General features: G+C 32.3%; 1 protein-coding gene across 14 annotated transcripts in view; it reads right to left on the bottom strand.

The window, feature by feature from the left end:
- The window catches only part of LOC143252764 (calcium uptake protein 1 homolog, mitochondrial-like), an 84779-nt gene that overhangs the window by 36832 nt on the left and 23363 nt on the right, over window positions 1–24584 (bottom strand). For all 14 annotated transcript variants that reach the window (XR_013029132.1, XR_013029127.1, XR_013029133.1 and 11 more), the window contains exons 2-5: window positions 19797–20049; window positions 12925–13126; window positions 10552–10714; window positions 2564–2601 (exon numbers count right to left, since the gene is read on the bottom strand). Coding sequence is in view for 6 of the 14 variants with exons in the window: in XM_076505413.1 (XP_076361528.1) it covers window positions 2564–2601; window positions 10552–10714; window positions 12925–13126; window positions 19797–20049 (656 nt within the window). In the remaining 8 variants the exon portion in view is untranslated. The remainder of the gene's footprint in view (window positions 1–2563; window positions 2602–10551; window positions 10715–12924; window positions 13127–19796; window positions 20050–24584) is intronic.

Genomic DNA, 24584 nt, shown 5'->3' with positions numbered 1-24584 from the left:
CAAAGTGGTGTGTTTCGGTTGGACCCCTTAACTACCAGGATTTTCTTCTCCTCTTCATGGATTGCCATACACAGCAAACACGTGAGTGGATGTTTAGATCCCAGCGGAGGTAAAATGAAAGAACAGAACCTTCCCTGGGAGGTCCTCTCACCACGTACAGGAATCCATACCAAGGGGTGTTACTTAAGTATAGCTTTCCATGGAAATTTATACACAGAGGAGAAAAGAAGCAGTGAGAAAGATGACACTCAAACTATGTCAATTATGGTGTGCCACATTGTATGCTGACCCTGATCCTACCTTATCTAGCCAAACACACTAGTAGCTTAAAGACAAATACAAAAAAATTTAAAGATACTAGACTAAGTTGATTTCAGAATTATTTTCAAATGAAAAATAAGAATTTTTTTTGAAAGACAAAATTATTGCTCTAATACAATTACATAGTTTCTTTTTCTGCATGAATTTAGGTTTGAATAAAAGCATTTAAAATGAAAAATGTTATAAAATCTTACAATGGCTAATTCCCATAAGCTTGTAACATTGACTCAGTAACCACTGAAGCAGGGTTTTGTGTATTAATCTCCACCTTGTTTTTGCATATTTTGTCATTGCTATCACTACATTATCCTAACACACTAAATTTCCTCTATGTTGATTGATATAGTCAAAGAATCAATCAACAAAAAGTGGTACCTTTACTGTAAGAAAAGTACTTTAGGTTAAATATTTTTTGGGTTCCATAAAAAAAAAAAAGCCATGTTTCTTAAACAACAACTGTTTGTTCACAAATCATTTTCATTTAGAGCACTTTACAAATTATTCATCAACTTTTACAGAAGTAGATAATTAAGTACAATTTCTGTGAAATGGCATAAATTCACCTCCTTTCTTTACACTCTGATTGGCACATAATAAATTTCGTGTAAAGAAATACAGTAGAGTATTTTAACAATATATTTCTATTGTAGATCAATGTTGATAATGCCTTTTACTTAAAACCAGAGTTTATTGGCCTGACTGAGATACTGTGTTCAAAGTTTCAGTTTGATTGTTACATTGCATGTATCAATAAGTGATAATGCTTATAAGAAAATTGTATTATAGTATATTAACTATACTTTATTTGTTATATGCACTAGTTGGCAAAATTTTGTGTCTAATATAAAAGCTCATCAGGGTGGCTAGGTTACAACAAATTTTATAACATCATAGCTGGCAAGGCACAATCCAGTTAGGATTTGATACAGCACGAGAAACATTTAACAAATTCCTCTTATGTGGCCCTTACAATATTGAATTCCAGTAAATACAATGCATGCTATCCATATACTAGACTAAGAGGTCCATATTTAATCAACTTTGGCATTACACACTAAAAAATTTAAAACATTGATATTATACTTATATAAAAGATATCTAAAATAAACCATTCAAACAAGAGTTTCCATCACTGTATCCCATAAACTGCATCCATAACAGTAAATGGTTAAAACAACCAATTAAAACTAGAACACCAATTCTTTCTATGTGCATTAGCTCTCCAACACCTACTTGCCAATAAACTTAAAAGCCACTTTAATGCTGTATCACTACAGTTTAAATAATTCTGCACCAATTAATATGTTATTTTACAACAGGCTGTTAATGGAAATTATCTCAATTCTTTCAGTACCAGCACAGACAACCTAGTTGGTTTGCACTAAGATGCCAAACAGCCAACCTACAATACCAAGGTGCTATATATTTAACACTGAAACTGCAATTTTTAAAATGATTATATTAATTTAGTACTTACAATACTTGGCTGTTTTGTCACTTGATTCAATATAAATGAGCAAGAAAGCATTACAAAAACTTACTTGGTTACTCTATGAAACCAAGCTCAAAAAGATCAGATTTAGTGGTTGTTAAACCAACTTTCTACATTTTTGCAGTTTCTAAAACAACTCTGTTACAAACAAGTTTCTTTTCTTAGGTTATATGAAAGCAAAACTGATCACTCCAGATCACCAATGTCCGAAAGCCATTACTTACATTACATTAAAACATTTTCATAAAGAATTATTATTATTATTAACTATTTCAGTTATTTTTAGGTAAATAGAAACACATATTATTAAAACTTGAAATTGAGAAAAACTAAAAGTAATATTTAAAATCAACATATAGGATTACACTTCACCAACTCATAATATTCTCAAATTAAATACATTTTAGATAACATAATCAGTTTGACCTGAAACAATCATTAACTGAAACAGTCAAACAAAATAATATCACTCATCTTGGTTGCTAAACTTCTTCTGTAACATTATTCTCCACAATTTAAAAAAATAAAAATGTGCAACACATATATATATATATTTATTATTTAACTACAACTTCATGAATGGCACTGTATTTCAAAAGTTACAAACTATTTTAAAGTTGTATTTATTTAGAACCAATTAAACCTTTGTGTTTTACAGACAAATATTAACAAATTGTGCAACTGACCAATTTTTGAAACTTCAGTACTGTAACAATTTAAGAAACAAAGAATTTTGTTTTCCAAACTAACCTTTATATCCAGTCTCTTGAACTGATCCAATCCAAGACCTAAGTAACAAACATTAACAATTGCACAAATGTTATATACATTTTACATAAAATATGCAACCAATATTCATTACTTTACAAAAAGTAGAAATGATTTTTAATATCTACATATAACATCCAAATGTGTGTGTGTGTGTGTGTGTGTGTGTGTGTGTGTGTGTGTGCTCATTTACAGTGAAGTTTCAAAAAACATAAAAAGACACCAGAACTTCTAAAGTTTTCAAATTTCAAGTAATTAATCAGGATTATGTACATCTCAAACACATACAAGAAAAAAAGAAATGGTATTCAATTTCATATGCTGTAGAGAATAATAAATGGGAGACCCCACCTCTTCTGTAACAAGAATACTCTTCAGCCAGTGTGGAAAAAGGTGTCTCAAACATGGGTTGAAAATGGGAGAAGCCCATCCAGAAGAGAGAGGTCAATGGTTTGGTTGGATATGGATCCAAACCACACAGAAATGGAATCTCATAACCCATAGAGTATATCAATGTGAGTGAGAATAAAAGGATGTCCCTCTAGATGGAGAGTGGCTAGGATGCAGTAAATCATACACAGCAGGTCAACTATATCCAAAGCCAAGCAATCAGCCACCAACATCCATGAACAAGTGGGATGAAGATCATACTTTTGGTAAGTCAACTGCAATCCAATAACCATGCAATAGGAACCAATATGCACGTGGAGGTAGAAAAGAGGATCCTACTAGTAGCAAGGCAACCACAATCCAAAACCCAGCCACATAGTAAGAAGAAGGAAAGGTTATATCGTCCTCACCTAAAAATCAGCAGGCTGGAGGGAATCTCATATCCTCTGATCCAGGAACAAGACACACAAAAGCAATGTGATAAATTATTTGACCAACATGGGAGCCTGACACTTGGATGATCATTATATTAGAGATGTCTCTGTAATAGACTATCACATTCAAATAGTCTGCCCCCAATCAATAACATCTTCAGAAAAAGAAAATTGAGGGATAGCATAAGATGAGAAGCTGTATTAATCTGCAAGATCCAAAACCATGACCTTCAACACAAGTTGAGGAAACAAGAGCAGAAATGAATGAAGAAATAGACACCTATAATGCACGTGTGAAGAATTATGTTGATTGGTTCAGTTCTAAAACCGAAACCCAGTTACTAGGAAGTGATATCCATATGGAGGCAGGATCCCTACAGAAGGGGCGAGTTGCTCACTTCAAAACTACATCCTCTCAAATACACCTGTACAGTGATAGAACAACAGATTGGAAGACCACTCATTATCTACACCAGTAGAGCCCTATTGCCCGACTCTCAACTGAATGGTTTTGTCATTACACTATGTAACACAAATTTTGTTCCTGGATAGTAAGTTATTTCTTAATTGTTTATGTTTTAAAAGTACAAAAAATGGCCATTATTCCTTTCAAACTTTGTTTTTGTGACCTGGATAATGAAATTTAAATATTAACCTATTTTGTATGTAAAAAAGGGCAAATTTGCAAATTTTCATTCACACAAGGTCTGAATTAAACAGCATATGAATCAAGATTTGCATGTATTTATACTAAAGTTATACAAAAAAGTTTAGAAGTAAGTAGTTTTTCAAGATTTGAAACTGTAACGTAAATCACTAATGTATTAGCCCCCAATTACAGTCTCCCATGTTTTCGTTATATGCTCCTTGGTAGCAGCATTCTAGGTCCAATATATCTTGGTGAAAATGCTCACCTTTCTCCTCTGAGTATGCTCACATGTTCTTGAATTTATAAAGATGAGCATCAAGGATATGGGTTTTCACGGACATCCTGTAGCCCATTTTGCCATAGTTCTTCACCAGAGCCTCAACCAGTTCCACATAATTTTCAGCCTTGTGATTGCCCAAGAAGTCCCGAACCACTGCGACAAAGCTGCCCCAAGCTTTTATTTTCCTTCCTAACAAGCTTCTTGGGGAATTCTGTGCACTCCAGGATCTTTTTTATTTGTTGTCCAACAAAGATACCAGCTTTGACCTTTACCTCAGACAGCTTAGGGAAGAAGTCTCGCTGGTACTTGAAGGCTGCTGACTCCTTATCAAGAGATGTGACAAATTGTTTCATAAGACCCAATTTTATGTGCAATGGTGGGAACAACACCTTCTGGAAGTCCACCAGTGGCTCACGCTTGACACTGTGCCTCCCAACAGAGAACTCAGTCTGCTGTGGCCAGTGCTTCCTGTTGTAGTGCACTCCAGTATTATTATAAAGAATAAATTTATTTCATCCACAACTAATGTGTAAGAGGTTCATGCAAAATATTTTGTGATTTTTTATACAATTGAAAATTTAAAAAATAAATTAAAATATATTTAAATTTTAAAAGGTCTAAAATTTGTATAATATAAAATCTTACTATTCAAGCAAGCAAAAATTGTCCGTCTTAGCTTCTACTAGAGTTTTTTTGCAGTGCTCGCAGGTAAAATGAGGTGCCCAGGGTTTGTCTTGATCCCCAAAATATGCGTTGTAGGCTTTACACATTTTAGCAGATGCTGTCACAGAGTACTTTTTTGCTCTTTTCTTGATAAATTGACTACATACATAACAGAATGCACTTGGAGAATGCTTGCAGCTTCTTGATGCAATCTTTGATAAAACCAGATAGGTCTATGTGTTCACTTATGCATCTAGAACTAAATTGAAGTGGTGATCCCCTGTATATATTATATATATTACTATGGAAAGTTCTAGAATATTCTAAAAGTTTCTTGAAAATTCTTGTAAGTTCTACAGCATTCTAGAAAGTTCTTGAAAATTATTGTAAGTTCGAGAAAATTCTCTAGCAGCTACTCAGTACTGAATCTACCTGGAATGTTCTGGAAAATGGGTAAATTTGAAAATTTCATTACCCAGGTCACAAAAGCAAAGTTTGAGAAGACAAATATAGGTCTTTTCCATTTACTTTAGACATAAGCAATTGGAAAATAACACTTTCTGCCCAAGAATAAGAAAAAGTAGAAATGTTGTTACATAGTGTTATTTGTATTGCATTTCATTATCATATTCAGGAGGATACCTCTCTGGTCCACAACCTCAGCAGCTTGGAGATGGAATGTTGAAAGGACTTTCATGCTCCACGAAGAAGAACAGAGGGAGAAAATTCACTGAATGGTCTGTAGGAACATCAAAACTCAAGAAAGTGCAATGGAAGACTAAGACAAATCCTACTTTGAAAATGATATCACTCCTGACTTATTCAATATAAGGAATGACAGAAATGGGTAATTATACCCTTTTGCTTTACCCATGAAACCTATGAAGTAGTAATATCTAGAATGGGTAAAGGAATGATGCAAATATATTGTGAGGAAAAAAAATCTACAAGTAACCTTGTGATAAAAACCCCCCCATCTCATCAATGTGAATTTAGTGGCCATGGAAATAACTGTTAAGACATCATGGCATTACAATGTGTATTTAACTAGTTTAAGTATACCTGAATAGGTATTCAACACAGAGCAGAATCCAAAAGAAAAAAAGGACACACCACTAAAAAATATAGAGGCATGCATACAAAAAGGTATATTACACAGTCACAATCTCAATGAAGATTGAAAAATGTGACAAAAAGAAGACAATAAACTAACATGGAAAAAACAACTACCTGAAGCAGATAACAGGAGATAAATTTATGAGGTGTAGTCTCAGTGTTTGGGAGAAGTACAATAAGGGTGAGAGATGCAAATAAAAGGGAAGGTGCCCAATGAGAGTGCAGATACCATGAATTGGTTAAAGAAAAATAAAAAAAGAGATAAGGAAGAAGAGATTAACTGGATCAAAAACCAAATCTAAAAGGTAAGGGAGAAAAGAAAGTAACAAACAGAGGAGTGGTGTCAGGAATGAAGCAGCAGAAAAATATGAATTAATGGAAAGAAGGTTTGAAGCAACTGTATCCAACCAGAATAGAAGTTGGTAGAAGGAAACTAAAACAAAGATAAAGAAGAACTTGCTCCACGAGCTGCTAAAATGGATGGTAGGAAAACAAAAAATGAGCCAAAGACCATGGAGGGCAAGGCATGTCAGCATCATCCCTCAAAAAATAAAAACAGACACACAAAAACCCAGCATGAACCAATATGTCTTGAACAGGAAAGAAAAAAACAACAATATAAAACATGTATAAAAAGGTCTGATAGTTCTAGCAGATTTTAGAGTAAAGTCCTGGAAAAGCCACATCATAATCAGATGAAGGAAAATTGTCAAAAAGATGTCATTCCAAACAAATTCAGCAGTTTGAGGAGGAAGACAACCAACAGTGGGAGAAGTTTGGATAGACTCTGGACCAAAGGTCCTCAAAAAAAAATTGGAAAAAGTATAAAATATGATTAATTACAAAAACAAGTCATTATATTGTAAAATTAATTAAGCATATATTGAAAACAAAAACCTGAGCTTTGTTGAGGAGATAATATATTTGACCTAATTTACAATTACCAGTAAAAATAAATGACAGATAAACCTAAAATTACAAAGACACATAACTAATGTTGTTATAGAAAAAGATATCACTAAACATTAATTAAAAACCCTAACTGCACAAGAACTAGGTACAAATCTAATCACATCTATGTTATTGAAACCAAGTAAAGAATATTTGTATAAAAATATTCAAAAAGCCAGAACAGTATAACAGCATATCTGTCTAAAGTTGGCTGCACCTAATATGAGCCACCAAACTCCAGGCTCAATGAAGGTCAACTCATATAACAATCAATTTCCCAATGTATTAAAGCTAATAATTCCTTAGTTGAGTACCACCATCTAAACCTATATAACCTACATAAAAGTGTTGAAAGTAAAGGATAACAGTTGCAAAGTGGAAACATAAGTTTCAGTGAGAAAAACTGAAAATATCTCCACTTTGTAAAATAATTTCAAAAGGAAAACAAAAGAAGACAAAACTAAAAATTTCTTGGCAATAACACTGCCAAACAAGAAGTGATAGTTTGGTGGGATCAAATAGAGGGGACCACATGTGTCAAGAGGTTGTGTTGCACTCCTGTTGGTGGAAAGCTGTTACTTGATAATTTGCTTGTGGAGTGCAGTTGAGCCACATTAATCTTAGAGTATATGAGAGCTCAAGACTTATAGTATGCAAAAAAAGTTTGAATACAAAAGACATCACTGAATGAGAATAGCTATTTATGTCAGAGGAAAAGAATGTAATCTATTGAAATACACTTTTAGGTAAAGAAAATGTTAACTTCAGAAACACTACTGCACCACAAAGAGGTAAAATTCCATACTGTAGATGATGGAGGGGCTGATGCAAAAAGGAAATAAATAAAAATAAGCTTCTTTCTGAAAACAGCATCAGAATAGAAAGTGATATCAACAAAGTAGGAGGTAGCCTTCTAAAAGTTTTTTTTTCTCAGAAAAGGAGGCAGAACAGGGAGAACAAAAGAAAATGTTGCAAGAATCTTTTACATAGTGCTTAAGTGTAGCTAGGATAGATAGAATGTAATGTTATTCAACCAGCCCTTATCTCACAAGCAGACAACTCTTTCCATGAGTATGAAGTGTGGCTGGAATTATAAGTCAAGCTATTCCATATATGCAAAATCTTTACAAGAAATACCATAATAATCAGGTGCAAAAAGAAGCATTCCAGACCTGTACCCTAAGGCAAGCCTAAAACTCACAAGGTAGAACCCAGTCATCAGGAATTTCTTGGTTCATAATGAACTACGTTACAAAATAAAACCACAACCCTACCTCAGAGGGTGCATTTACTCAGTCTCATACCAGTGGAATTGTAAGGACTGATGAGGAATGTTCCTTATTGTTTTCCCAATGGGTTAGAACTGAGTAAACAAGGGTTTTCTTATACACAGCTAGAAAAAATTGGGACTGAAAGAATCCATGTGGGGATAACAATGGAAAGGTGCTTGGACTTTGTCTTTAGGCACTATTATTTAGAATTAGATGTGACACAGAAAGACAGTCAATGGGTGACAAAGACACTGAGTGCAAGTCAGGTGTGAGGAGTAGCACCGAACTGGTGCTTTTTTTTTTTCCCACAAATACAGAACCTGAAAGATAAAATATACATAAATGCAACCAAGGCAGTATTGCATAAAATCCCATCTCAACAGCAGAGATTGATGGATTATTAACAATTTCCATACTTCTCCACTCAATCTAAATTTTGGGTAATTATTTCTATTGAGGCAACACCAGCCACTCACTGGGTTCCATCATCTTTATTACATAAATATTTTGAATAATGCTGTTACAAAACCTGAAAATGAAAGAGGAAAATAAACAACTCAACATCAGGGCTACTGTGAATAAAGAAGAAGGGGAATCAGAGGAAGAAAAAAGCCAAACAAGTGGAAATCTCCTGTGGCACAGCCATCCAATTCCTATCTACAATATTTCATACAGAGGTCCTCAATGGCTTGAAACAGATAAAATGCATAACCTGTCCAAACAAAGAGGAAGGAGATAATTTACTCGATGATAAAGAATCTTACAGCTAGAAAATACAACTGAGGTGCCTTTAAAAGGGAACAGTGAAAGTGAGATAAAGAGTAGACTGAAAAAAACAAAGATAACATTAATTGGAATAACCATACAGGGAAGAAGTACGGAGGATGAATGTAGAAAACATTCAATTAAAGACCACCCAAAATTTCAAGGAGAATATGAAAGAAGACAACCCTGTCTCTGTGGTAAATCATGCAGGTGGAGGATAAAATGAAAGTGATGTCTCCCACAATCATAAGATGGAAAAAAATGTGTAGAGAGCATAGAAAACAAGGTCAAAGAATGCCAGACATATTCTCAACCAAAGATGAAGTCAATCACTTTAAGAAAAGAGAGAAGAGGAATGGAAAAACAATTATGACAGAACGTTCATAATGGGAGAAAATCTACTGATAAACCAGAGGATGTAAAATCCATTCTATGGAAAGGTTCCAAGTCTATTTAAGATGGTGAAAGATTTGGGATAAAATTCTTCTCCTACACCAACCCAAAATTAAAAAGGAAATTACTTAGAAACTATAGAAATCAAAGCAAACAGTCTCTAACTAACCTGTAATAATAGCCCTAGAAATCTCAACTGTAGTTGGAAAGCTCTATTCACCATTCATACACTTGACTTGACATTTACCTAAATCCTGTTGCCTGCTGACACCATTTACATCACATTTAATCCTTGCGTCTTTTGTCTTTATAATGATCTATAAACCTTGTACTGCAGATCATACCCAAAGAAGGCAGATCAATCTCCTGTTAAACATATAGTGTGTTCCACCAACAATAAAATTTTTCCTTATGCCTATAAATCATTGTTTTTCAACCACTTGTTATATTAACATAATGTGCTCCTTTACTCAATCCATAATGTATGATTGGTAGGTTATTTGCCTCATTTTGGAGCTTATTTTCTCTCCTTTAACAATGTTCTTTTTTGCCAGGTGGTTGTATCTATTTTCAATGCTGAAATAGTTTATTATTCATCAAGATATCTTATGAGGTACAAAGTATATACCATGAAATCAACCAGTCATATCATAGAAGCTTATGATGCTTCTAGAAATCATTTTCTTTCAATTCTATATATTTGATTATCAGACATAAGTAAATGCCAAAACTCACACAGGAAAATAAAATGTGTAACAGATTTTAGATGTCTACATGAAAACAAAGGGTTACGTATCTTTCAATTTTTACCACAAAAGTTAATTAGATAACTATTCAATAATATTTTAATACCATTTATAGACTGTATTTCCTAGCATGAATCTATTACCATTATACACAGACAACCAAATTTCAACACACAAACACACACACATGTAAGTTGAATTAACAGTGGTTCTTGGTAAATGTAATAACTATTGTGTTTAAAAAAGAATAACCTGTGTTACAAACAAATGAATAAGTAGTATAAACTTTAAAATAGTTTGAGATACACAAACCATCTGGTTGTTTGATTCCAGGAGTGATAGACCTTAAGAAGTCTTCTGGGGTCATGAACAGTTCTGTATATCCTTGTTCATTACAGACACGAAGAGTTGCAAAATATCGAAAAATTTTATCTGGTGTTGAGTAGGCCCTGATTCTGTTTTCATATTCAATAATCTGTAACCATAAAATCAAAATGCAACATTAATTTGATGCTAAACTCTCTATAAGATTGCTTACTCTATATTTTAAGTTGTAGTTTTTGGCACTTTTCAAACATAATAAATCTTCTAAAGTTGTCATTTCAAACACCTGATAAGAAAAGTAAAACTATAACAGTATGTCTTCATTAACCTCCATTAAAAATTTCATTTGCAAAACTCATAAAAATTTTTGCCAAGAGAACCCCTCCATTGGGCTTATGACTCAACTGCTGTTGCTTGACAAGGAATGACCTACACCATGTTTTAAATTTTCAAAGGAGCTTTTAAAATGGTGTGTTAAATTCTTCACATATTTCAAGATTTTTACCTAAGCATATGATTAACATAATACTATAAAAACTTCTCATACTGCAAGTCCCAAATCAAATGTCCAAATCTAGACAATAATTCATCAAAAGAAGCATAAACCTACAAGATGGTAAGTTAGATTATAAATAATGCTGCATCTTAAATGATATTTCCTAAAATGGAAAAATAAGAAAGCAGCAAGGCCCAGCATAGATAGGTGATTAAGGTGCTTGTCTCGCAACCTGTGGGTTGTGGGTATAAATCCCCAGTCACACCAAACATGCTCACCCTTTCAGCCATGGAAGTATTACAATGTGATGGTCAATCCCACTATTTGTTGATAAAAGAGTTGGCAGTGGGTGATGATGACTAAATAGATGCCTTCCTTCTCATCTTACACTGCTAAATTAAGGGTGGTTAGCACAGATAGTCCTGGTGTAGCTTTGCATGAAATTCAAAAACAAACAAACAAAAGAACAGTGATAGAAATAACCTTCCCTCTCAGTACAAGAGTTTTCAGAAAGAAGTTTTCCATATGAACCTTCACCAATGATTAATGAAATTTAAAAGCTGACATTCCTGAGTATCAACATTGTTGAAAAAGCTCAGAAATTATATACTACAGAGGACACACGACTGAATTTAGTAACTTCAAATTAAAAGGAAACATTTTGCAAAAAGTCAAAAGGCTTACAGTGAAGACCAAGATAACTACCATTTTATTATCAATAAAAACTCCACAACTAAAACCTAAAAATATCCTCTATGTGAGAAATGCTATAGCTTAAACATTAGTGACCATGCTGCAAATTCTATGAAACGTTATGCTGCAATACATCATTCATCATTCTGTAGTCAAAAATAGAAATGAAAGGCACAACATTTTTCATGCAATGTCTTTATATAAAATCCTATATGGATATAGTCACTTAATAACATTGAAAACAAGTTAATGAAACATAAAACCTAAAATAGTTACTTAGGCATTACTTAAAACACTCAAATAATATTTATTTTAAGCTAAAAGTATTTAGTTTCTTAATTCTTTCAGATTCTTTATGCATGTTTCAAAGCTGACTTGCCAGAAAAAGGACCCTTCTCATAATGTTGGTGTTAAGTGCTAAGTGGTTATGCTAGCATTAAGTTAGTGTTAAGAAACAGAAATGCTTAAAGTAGATTATCATTAATTACATTCAAACTTCTAAAGTTAAATATGTCAAATTTTACAATGCAATCTCCTAACTTAAAGCCTAACCTTTTTAAAGTACTTTTAAGACAATACCATTTTAAATATTGGATAATCTTATTTTTATTTAAATTTTTTTAAATCAAGAGTGATAATTCTTTAATTAATTAATAAAACAGTTTGACCTACAATACCAATCACACAGACAAATATATCTTGTGATCAACCATTTACAGTTGAATTTACTCCATGATTGTACTGTTTTAGGAAAATTACAAAGCATTTTTTCATGTGTAGCAAAAAATGTCCAATGGATTTCTAATTGCACTCATGAAGGAACAAGAGTTTTATAAATTCTCATATATCTAGCTTTAAACTTCATTGTTTAAATTTTGGAGAAGCTTGCTCTTTTACTGTTGTTGTTACTTTTTACCATACAGGAAAATAGGTGCAGTGAAAAATAATAATAATAATGCATATAAAACATTGATTTTCATGAAATTTGCATGTAAAATAGTGCCTCGTGACATTTATGTTATTACTGTCTTCAAAAATAGTTAACACAAAATATTGTTTAAAAAGTAACACTCAATGAATCTTTATTTCTATTTTCATGTTATATTTCATAAACATAGGTAAAATAGCATTATAATATTTTTTCCAGTTTGGAAAGATAATTGTGTACTTGCCTTTCTTTCCCTAAAGCCAGGCCTTTCTTTCTTTTGTTTCTTTTTCTCTTTCAAATCCTTTTGACTATCTTCTGTTTCTTCAGAAGAATCGTCATGATCACTGTCTTTGTTTTGATCTTCTGACTTTGTTGACACTCGTGATACTGCATCAGCCTTGAAAAACTTCTTCACGTTATCCATAGATGGAATATATTTGTCAAACCTATAAATATAATTTACCTTAACTAATTTTAAATCTCTCTCTCTCTCTCTCTTATTTCAGTTCTATGAACACACACATGTATTCAGTTTCTTGTATGTAAATTGAGTATGACATTTCAAGAACACTATTTTAACAAAAGAAACAAAGTTACAATTAACTACCTACCAATAAATTTGTAACTTGTCTCATGTGCCTACTTTGAAACATCTGGAAGTACATTTTAAATTCAAGAAAAACAATGCCATTTTATATACAACACTTGGTCACATTTCTTAACACAATAAATAATAAAGTAGTAATATATACAAAATCATTTTTTTCAAGGCAAGAACCCTTTTTTATTATTTCCTCAAAGGGTCATTTATTATAATGAAAAACGTCTTTTCTAAACTCTTGTGAAAATGAAAATTTTTTGATTCAGAAATTTAACTAAAAGCACATTCATATTATCAAGCACTGCAAGTTTAAAACCCTGAAGATGAAAATATGAATGAAATGCAATATTTATTAAAACTATTTCTTGTCAATTTAATATATCCACTTTGACAGAAAACTTATGAACTATAAGAATGCATAATTATTTTCATGATTAATCTTTAAAATAAAGAAATAAAATATAGACTATTAGTTTAAATTTTTATATGTAAAATCTAAAGATTAAAGAAAATGTCCTCTACACAAATTTACTGATATTTTGTCTCTCTTTATTTATAATTTCTACTCATCTGTTATGCTGTTCTACAGATATAAAACATATTATAAAGGTTTCTAAATTTTAATGTTTTTATGTAATTATGTAACATGTAAACAGAATGTTAGAAAATTATTTGATATTTTACATTAGACACAAACAGTGACATTAACCCACAGGATGAAACACTGTATTCAAATATCCCATAATAACAAAATATTAAAGAAGACCCTATTGTAAAACATGTTTATTATGTTTTGTAAATTTCATTATACCTCACCACACAGTTAATAAATGACTATTTTTAGAGTAAAAGACTTAAAATATATCTCTGATATTTATAGCACAGTAAAGATATTTAAAATTATATGATATTTAAGTTCATCACCTATAAGGTCTTTACACAGCAGTCACCCCAACTCTAACTTAACTATAAAAGTTAGTATTGATCATACTGAATTAGTGGTCATTACAATCATTACAACACCTGAAAAATAATGAAAAGTACTAAAGCCACCCTTCCATTACAATAAAGTATTAGAACTCTTGCAAAGAACAACAATTATGCTAAATCAGTTTATCTTGTGCAGGTAAACCTTCATTTTGAAAAAAGTTTCTCCCACTATTTGTATCAAGAATTTGTTAAATATCCATTGCCATTTGCAAAGTAATTTAACCATAGAAAATCCACTGTTAACTAGTAAACATATATCAGGAAACTGCCTGAGAGTCATTTTATACCCAGTATCAGTTGCAAATAAATGCAAGGCTGAATGATTAGTTGGGGTGTTTGGCATTTATCGATGCAAAGTAACTAGGCTATCTGCACCAAACAACTGGTCAAATTGTAATAGTAACATTGGTATAAAATGTAAAAATAAATTGAGGTTAAAAAAGCAAATGTCAAAAATTCAGATCAAAGATTTAAATAAAATTAAAAAACACCAATGGGTCATAAAAAGTTAAAACACAGCAAGTTGGATAGTGTCACCATTACCAATGAAATGACTCCTTAAAATGGTGCCTTCACTCACGGTTGTTAAGATGGCACAGCTGTAAAGCATGGACTATAATAAATTGAATATAACAAAGGCCACACACTAGTGGATCAGTCCCAAATTAAAGAAAATGGGATAAAAACTGTGACCATTAAGTAGCCTAGCCAAGAAAACTTCCTCCTTCTGGTCCTTATGATAACAAGACAACCAAAGAACAACAGATGGTTTGATCTGGAAAAGCTTGTTATGATGTTGCACACTTCAAGTCGGTTGACAACTAGCCCAAAGCTGAATCTTCAATACAGGACCATAGTTCATACACAGGATAGGCACAGCTCTGACAACACCAAAGCAGAAGTTAGCCACAATGTCAGCAAGTATTCCCACAAATACTGACATGGCCAGGTATCCAGAAAAACCAGATAGAAACAGAAGATAAAGAAAAATGGGCCTGTGAGAACAGGGTAAGAATTAGCAGTAAGTGATTCCATGGGTGGTAGAAAGCTACGAAAGTCAATGTAAATAGTACAACCTGTGTAGTACATAACTTCTACAAGATCCAGGACAAGAGAAATAGCATATAACTCAGCAGTGAGCACAAACTCTAGAGGGCTCCTGCAAGCAACCACCGTGCCACAGGATTTAAAACCATCTGTATAAATGAGAATGGAAGAATGGTTCAAAAGATGTTTGGTGAAAAGAGACTGTACTTCCAATCAGGAGTATCTGCCTTCCTCAGATGACTCAGAGAAAGCTCAAAGGTGGAGATAGTAATAAACCATGGCAGGATGGGCTGATCAGTGAAAGCAACAACACCATCTAATGGCACACCAAATTCAGCCACCTGTACCTGGACATGAAAGCCAAAAGAAAAAATGGCAGGTTGTCTATTATGAAAGAGCACAGCCCACTGAGGAGGAATGACAACCCCAGGTGGTATGCTGTGATAGAGAAAAAAATGTACTAGAATACCACAAAGAAAGTTGCAAACAGCAGAGGTGAAGTGAAGGTTTATGGGGCTCAGTGAAGAAACACTGGACTGGAAAAGTGCAGAGATAAAGCTCCAAATGGTGAACAGAATCTAGCATCTTCAAGACTGAGGTTCTGGCAGAACCAAAGACCCCTAGTCCAGTTTGGAGTGAATGAAGGCATGACAGATCATGAGCATAGAACATTGATCAGTGACCCAAGAGGTGAAAGAGAGGACACAAAGAATATCGTGTGCCCTCATATACTGGACACATAGCTACCTAATGTGAAGGATGAAAGTCAGCTTACAGTCAAAGATACATCCCAAAAACTGTGCCTTAGGGAATATGGAAAGAACAGCATCATCAAAACAGAGTGCAGAATCAGAATGTATACCCTGTTGGTGGCATAAGTGCATGCAAGCTGTTTTGTGGAAAGAAAAGATAAAACAATTGCTGTGGTCCACTTCAACAAGTGATTGAGGGCAGTCTGAAGCTTTTGCTCAATGAACCTCACATTTGACAACCGACAGATAGGAGATGTGAAAGTCACTAACATAGAACCCATTTACAACAATGGGAGGAAGTTTTGTAGTGATAGCATTAATCTTGATATTAAAAAATGTAACACTCCAAGCTCCTGTAAAAAAAGAGCAGGAAAGTGTCAAACCCACATGAACTTAGAATCATCTGTCCAGTAAAAATTCCAAATAAAAATGGGTAAATAGCCATGCTACCCATAATACAAGTAGAGTTCCCACAAATTGCCATACCTAAACACAAAGGTCAAAGAACACAGAAATGATGTTTCCTCTTGAATAAGGCTTCCCTAATTGACTTTTCAAGTCTAATAAAGTAGTTCCCAGTGTTGAACTATCAATACAACCCACATTAGGTGGACAAGTAAAGGTTGTTTGATTAGAGAAACCATAAAAGACGAGCATTAATCATCCTCTCTAAATCCTTACAAAAACAGCTAATCAAAACAAATGGACAAAATTTAGAAGGAATCTTGAGAACCTTTGTAGGCTTAGAAAAAGGGAGAAACAACAGCCCAGTGCCAAACACCAGGAAATATATTCTCCTGCCAAATACAGTTAAAAACATCCAGAAGAATAACAACAGAGGCAGAGAGGGTATGGCACAGTAACTTATAGTGAATGTCATCACATCTGATATATTGTCAGAAGACTAAAGAGTACATTTGCATTCTACCAGTGTCAAGGAATGATTTTGTGTGTGTGTTTTCTTACAGCAATTGCTCTAAACAAACCTTGATGGGCAAAAAGACAGGAGAAGAAACAGAAGTGATGGATGCATGAAAAAAGTTCTCACTGAGAGTATCAGCAATGTTCAATACATTGGTAAATTCCTGGCCACTGGAAAGAAGATGGAAGGAGGATGGGAGGCATACCTCCCATTGACCTTCTGAATCTTGTCCCAGAAGATTTTGGAACTGATAAAAGAAGAAATGCTAGTTATGAACTTATTCCAAAATTTCATTTGGCTTTGATGCCAAACTTTTTAAACATATCATTTATATCATAATGGATTATTGTATTTTTCCACACACTCAATATGAAACTTCATATGAAGTTAATCCTGTCAAATATATATATGCAACTAATATTAAATACACCATTTTTAACATCTTTTTACATCATATTCCTATAAACCATATCAGTCTCAATATAAATCCTAATAGCAGAAGCAACCAATGTTTTATAAATTTTTTACATGAAAATGAGATTTATTTATGTAAAACATCCACTCAGTAAAAACTTTTACAACAGGTAAAATAGTTTATAAGTTAGTGTTCATGCTATAATTATTGCATGTTTTACCAAAATATTTTTGGGTCATTCCATATCAAATCATCCAGGGGCTGCAGGTGATCCCACAGAATGCCTTGAAAATATTCACATGTGCTCATCTACCCATACAATGAAAAATTGCCAAAGATTAGATCAATATCTCTAACAGTTTCTGATTTACAGCCCTGTAAAATTTAATTAAATTTTTGTTATTTTTGGCAAATTCATTTTCAGGCAACTTTGGCTGCTTAAAGCTGCAAGAGTAATAATGGTAGAAGGCTGAAATTTGCTACACTGACTGCATTAATCTCACAGAATTCAAAAATGGTCTCAAACCAAGTTTATCTCTCTTAGGATTTTCATAGTGAGACTGTAAATTCACCTGAAAACCCAAAATCATATAAAACATTGGTTTATTTAATAAGCCATAGCTCTAAGATTTAATATGATACAAAGCTGAATTTTTTTAAATTTCCTATAACATATCAGTTGATAAATCAGCAATTGTTGTAATTAAAAGTCTGTTAGATCTCCTTAACAAAATTTAGTTGTGTGCAACTTTTTATGATTTAGCTAAAAATAGCCCTACTTCAGGCCATAGTTCGACTGTGTCACCAGTTATTCAGCCTTTTCAGATTTTTACCATATATTCTTACATCTCTGAATATGATCTATAAAAAATCCAAATAGTGTTCAACCTACTTTTTTAGTTATAATTTTTAAAATATCCTCTGACCATACGTTTTTTACTTGAAAAAAAACAAACTTCAATTCAGGTGTGTTACTGTGTGCAAATATATCCATACAAATTAGAAACAAATTATGAATCCCATTGAAATATTCTAATCAACCTTTACCATACATTCTTACATCTCTGAACATGATCTTCAAAAAATCACAGTTGTGAAAAATAATAAATTAACAGGCAGCCTAAATACAATAATTGATTTATTTGAATTACATATCTGTAAAAACAACATTGGTTGTTTGGGAATGTTGAGATCTTATTTCTGCAGTCAGTATAGGAAACCATGGTCCTATTGATTGCTTCAGTATTACTCAATGTTTTACACAAAAATTCACTTCTGGTAAAAATGTTCACTTTAACTGAATATATAAATGCAATAAAGCTCAATGAGGAAAAGTACCAAAAGTATTTGCCTATTCTTCAGCAAACTGATATTAGTTTAACTTCACATAAACAATACATCTGCAATATTAATTTAATGAATTATCATATACTGTACGACCAGTGACTTTTTTTCTTACATCAACCTGAAACATTAGAAATCTGTCCAAACACATTTGGTTACATTGCACAAGAATGGCTAGATTCTTTTAATAATTGAAGAAATTGTGATGATGACATAATCCTAATTTATTGTGCAATAATGGATCAGTATAAAAGCCAGTGATGTAATCTCAGGGGTCGTCAGACCATTAAGACCACTGAGATGGAGGGTATGCATGATTTACCCAAGTGCAGTTTTGTAACTCATTTAGCTGATCCATGTCACTTAAAGAAGTATTGCTGTAAAACTGGACTAAAAAGACTAGATTCATTTTCCACTGAAGAAATAACACTTTTAACCTGGAGATCAAATGTTCAACAGAATAATATTGATTCAGTGTGTTTTCATCATGAGATGTTCCTCACTTGCTATGAAAATGAGCAAAGATTTTGTGCTGACCCTCAGCTCATCCATGCAAAAACAATATCAAGTAAATTGTAATATTTCTATATATCTAAAGTGGAAATATAATTTTTTGAAGTCAGATTATTGAGTCCCAGTTTTATGATTTGAACACTTATTCTCTCTGTTATATTATCTGATTACTGATCTTATAAAATTTCAGTGACAACATATTTATTGATCTGAAAAAATAAAATAATAACAAACAGTATTTTTGTAAAGTTTAATAATTAAATACAGATTTAGATTTTACATATATGCATGCATTTCATTCCAGCAGAACTTGTCCAATATGTATAGAATTCACAATAACCCAAACTCAAAATAGCAACATAGTCTAAAATATGTAAGCAAAATAATACCCAAGTAGATTGACAAGTCCATGACAGACCAGTGTTCTTGACATACTGAAGATATTATTCTGTTTACAATATACAAAAGATAGCATTTGGGCAAGTTACAATGAAATGCACCCTTCTAACTGTACTATTAAAATTAAACTTACCACTGAAAGTCAAGACATGAAACTATCAAAAGAGATGAAAGGAGAGTATAATAGAACAAAGTGAATCGAGAAGGTGGTTTTGGTTTCTGATGTCCAAAATTCTTATAATATCGAACTGCACTCCATCTTGAAGGTATGACAGTGCCTAAAATCAGCGTCCTGTGATATTTAATATTTCTTGGATGAAACACCACACCATGGGAGAAGCTCAACTCTTGGAGAGCTTTGCTTATGTTGGTAAACTTACTCATGGCTATTAATTTAGAAAAAAAGAGAAAAAAAATCATTTAACATACTTTAATTGAATAATTTAACTTTAAATGTGTGACACTAATTTAATTTATACACTATTAGCACTTCACTTATAAAATACATGAAACAGACACAGATATTAAAGATTATTTTGTTTTCAACAAGTTCCAATTATATGGCAAGTAAAAAATACTGTAGATAGGTTCTCTCATATTTTTTGTCTTTAAATGTTCATATACTTTCAATAGCGTATTTGTATTGCTACATTATATATACACAACACATACACATACAGTGTAAACAGATCATTAAAAATAAAAATCTTAGCATTAAAACATAACACAGAAATAAATTTTCAAATGCATTAAACATGTTGGTTACTGAACATGAATTTCTTTACTGACAAAAGTTTTACTTTTGACATAACTACCAATTAATTTGTCAATTCGTTTTTAAACAAAACTATGTCACAAGTTTTGTCTTCACAAAATGCAAACTTGGCAAGAAAACAAACAAATGACAGAACTACTGCAGATCATTCTTCTCTTACTAGCTATTGTAACAATGCTCCAATTTTTTTTTTTCAAGATAGTAGGACTCGCAAGTCCTATTAATTCCTCTTTGTTTAACAATAAATATGTAGAGCAACAACTAGGTTCAAATGTAACAAAATACAATACCTTTCAATGAATATTACCAACAATTTCTTAATGGAGTCCACTTACGTTTATGATGCATTTTCCTTAGATACATGTATGTGTGTATTTATATATATTTATTTACTCATATAACTAACTCAAGTAATGAGAAGCTAATCGTGAATAAGTTGAAAAAAATACTCATGCAAATTTTAGAAGTAAACTGGATACTACGTACTCATTACTAAAATTGTGCATGTATGTAAATCCCATTATTAACTATTTTGAACCATATACCAAGTAAACTAATTCTTATTTGAATTCTTTGGTTTATGTACCATATAAAACTTGACAGGAATACGTAGATGTAAATAAACAGCCACAGTTTTTTGAAGAATTTTTACTTACATCAACATAAATAAAATCTAGAAAAATTTAAATTTTTAGATCATAATTTTAGGATGTGACTAGTACAGGGTTGAATAGTACAATATTATCCCATTCACATTTTGCTAAAAACAAAATACATGGCTATTATATGCTTTTCAGTATGTTATGACAGTGTGTTAAAAAGTATTTGCTAATAATCTATGTACAATTAGCTATGGTAGCTCATGAAAACAATGCTTATTAGTAGTCCAAAAAACTGTTTGTTCGTTCACTCCAAATTCCTATACTGATAGTTAATAGCTACAGATACGAATTGAAAATTTTCCATTTTAAGTATTTCATATAATAGCAAAAACTTTGTTTCCAATTCGTGGAATGATATAAGTTCTTAATTCAAAGGTTATACAAGTTTCTCTCAGTTATTAAGTTAAAAATAGTTTACTGTTTGATATGATGCAAGCTATTGTATATTTTCTTGCAGTTATATATTACATATTATATATTTGTTGATCCTAAATAGACAAATAAGTCTGAAAAACTTAAATATTTGTGTCACCACACAAGTTACTTGGCAACATTTTTTTTCTTAGATTAGATGTTTATAGAATTTATTTATAGGCCCAATTTCTAACTTGATTTACTGGAAAATTATTATGATTTGTCACAAGTTTTTACTTCACAAATTTCTAAATCATTCTCCATGTTCTAGTACATTCTAGAAACTTCAACACACAGAAAGGAGCGTTGTAACTATAAACTGTGAACAGTTACACATGCACAGAGGTATGCTCCAAAATGTCTAATAAATGTGTAATTAACTAAAGCCTGGCCTATCTTTTCTTAAACGTGTTTCTTCTTGTATTCAGAATAGAGCACAAAATAATCAGAGGTTTTTATCCTATCAGTCCTTTTGGATAATCTTGTAACCCTCAGCAAGTACAGTTTTTTCTCAATAGAAAGTGTGTTAAAAGATCTTACCAATCAGCATAAAATGCCCTTTCCATTAATTTAATGGAATCATTCTAGTATCCCTCCTCTTAACTCTTTCTAGAAATTCAATATCCTTTTTCAGGGAAGGAGTCTAATATTGCATTTTTTGCTCTGTAATTAATAAACATCTGTAATATGGACTTTATTAAAAATTCTAAACTTATAAAATCTCAGAGTTGATACAGAATTGCTAAAATGAACCAAATGCATTCAATTTCACTTTATGTCTCTGTATCAATTAGGAAAGATATGACATTTTACATGGCTTAGCTGAATCCTAATGCTGCCTAGTAAAACAATATTTAAATCTGTAAACAGTGAATTTTCAACCTTGAAAGGCCCTTTTTCATAATATGCAATTAATTTTTCCCATTTTAAAAAACTGCTACAGTATGATAATCCATGTTGTTCCTTTACGTACAGAAATGCCATAGACAATAATTGCATACAACTCATAACAGTTATCTTGAAATTTGGCTTTCACAAACTATTAACTATATAATTTTGCACACTAATATAAGATGATTTTATCACTCTTTGAAATCAAACAAAAATACATTTAAGTGCACAGTGCTTCGGCTTATAGCAGGTATGGCTGTTTCCATATATGAATGGGACTGCCACAACCTCATTCTTTACATGGACAAGTAATTCCATAAATAGAAAAGTTTGAGTGGTTTAACAGCTATTAATAAATATTATCATCTCAAGGATTATTATATGAACAATAACAATGTAGTGGTTAATAAATGTAGAAATACCAAGTGCACACCCTTGACACACAGTGTCTATAAATAACACCTTAAGCTCTATTAGCTTTATTACCTTTAAGGCACTACCTTCATGGCTGGAACAACTTATCTGCCAGTACTAAAATAGCCAGGAAAATTTGTTGTTTTTTTTATTTTAATTTACTACATAATAGCCCTTGGCTGATTGTCACACTATAGATTAATAACTTTTGAAATGCTATTGAATAATTATATATAAAAAGAAGTTAAAACAAAACAAAGTCTTCAGTTATGTGTAGCTCATTTGGTGCTAGCAGTATTTTAGTTTGAAGACTAAGACATCTAGTATATGTCATTGTATAGGTCACTGGTCAGGCCATATTTGGAGGATTGTGTTCAGTCTTGTGCTCCTTAACTTTGGAAAAACATTGAATTGTTAGAAATGGTTCAGAGAAAGGTTACAAGAAGGGTGTCTGGGATGAAGGGGTTGTCATATGAAAAGAGATTAATATTTTTGAAATTATTTTCTCTTGAAAAAAGAAGAGTTAGAGGAATCTGACTGAAGAGGTTTTAAGGCTGTAAAAGAAACTGATAATGTTGATGCATCAACATTTTTAATACTTAACAATGAGAAATACAGAACTAGGGGACAAATATAGTTTTAGACAAGCCTAAAAGCCATCTCCAGCTGAAACAATTTTATTTTTTAAACAAGTTGGTTGGCTTATTGAATGGTTACCTTCAAATGTTGTGGAAGCAGTAAATTTGAGTGAATTTAAAAGAAAGCTTGATATATATATATATATATGAGTGATATGGATTGATTTTAAAAAATTTTTCTTGTTTTTTTTTAGTTTAGCTTAGAGGATGGGACACCCAAAAAGGATCAACAGATCCTTTGTTGTACTTACACATTATGTTAGTTGTACTTTTAGTAAATTGTGAAGACTAGTCACAATTTTAAGTACATACAGTTCCTGCAGGTTACGTTCAAATGCCCAACCATAAGCAACAAATTTCAACCCTTGGATTCTGCAAAGGAAGTATTGGAGGGAAGCAAAAAAGAGCCAGAGAAGAATGTGGATGAAAAGGGCTATAGTTATAGGTGATTCCTTAATAACGTATGTGAACAGAATATTGTGTGGGGTAAATAGGAAGAAAATAATCAAACTGTACAAACAAGAAGCACAAGTGAATGATATAGCTGACAGAGCAGGAAATATAATAAAGGGGAAGAGCAGAGAAGCAGTTTTTGTGGTGCATGTAAGGGCTAACGATATAGGAAAAGGTAAGTCCGAGAAGATAATTAAGTACAAATGGTTGATAAAGGCATTTCAAGAAAATGGTCATAACTTAATTTTTTCAGGGATACTACCTGTGGAAATGAAATTATAAGTAGGTCATTAAAGCTAAATGTAAGGCTTAAGTTAGTATATAAGGATGAGCAGATAGGCTGATTGGACGTATGAGATCAGTTAAATTGAAAAAGAGCTTTAAGGAATGGATGTTTTACATTTAAATAGAGTAGGGACTGGTTTGTTTGCTAAGGCTAATAATACAGCTGTAAGGGAAAATTTAAACTAGGACTAGACAGTGATAAGAGCCAGGAAAAACTAAATGCTAAAACAATAAGAGGCAGAAGAAAATTTAGCATATAAAATTAGTACAGAAATAGTTATAAGAGTAGGCTTAATTGTTACTACTGTGATGCTAGAAGTATAAGGAATAAAATACATGACTTTAAAGCATTAATAAAAATAGAGGATTTTGATGCAAGGGGAATAACT

The sequence above is a fragment of the Tachypleus tridentatus genome, chromosome 6 (assembly GCF_004210375.1).
Source record: "Tachypleus tridentatus isolate NWPU-2018 chromosome 6, ASM421037v1, whole genome shotgun sequence".
NCBI classification, from domain to species: Eukaryota; Metazoa; Arthropoda; class Merostomata; order Xiphosura; family Limulidae; genus Tachypleus; species Tachypleus tridentatus.
This window is presented reverse-complemented; position numbering and strand designations above follow the sequence as displayed.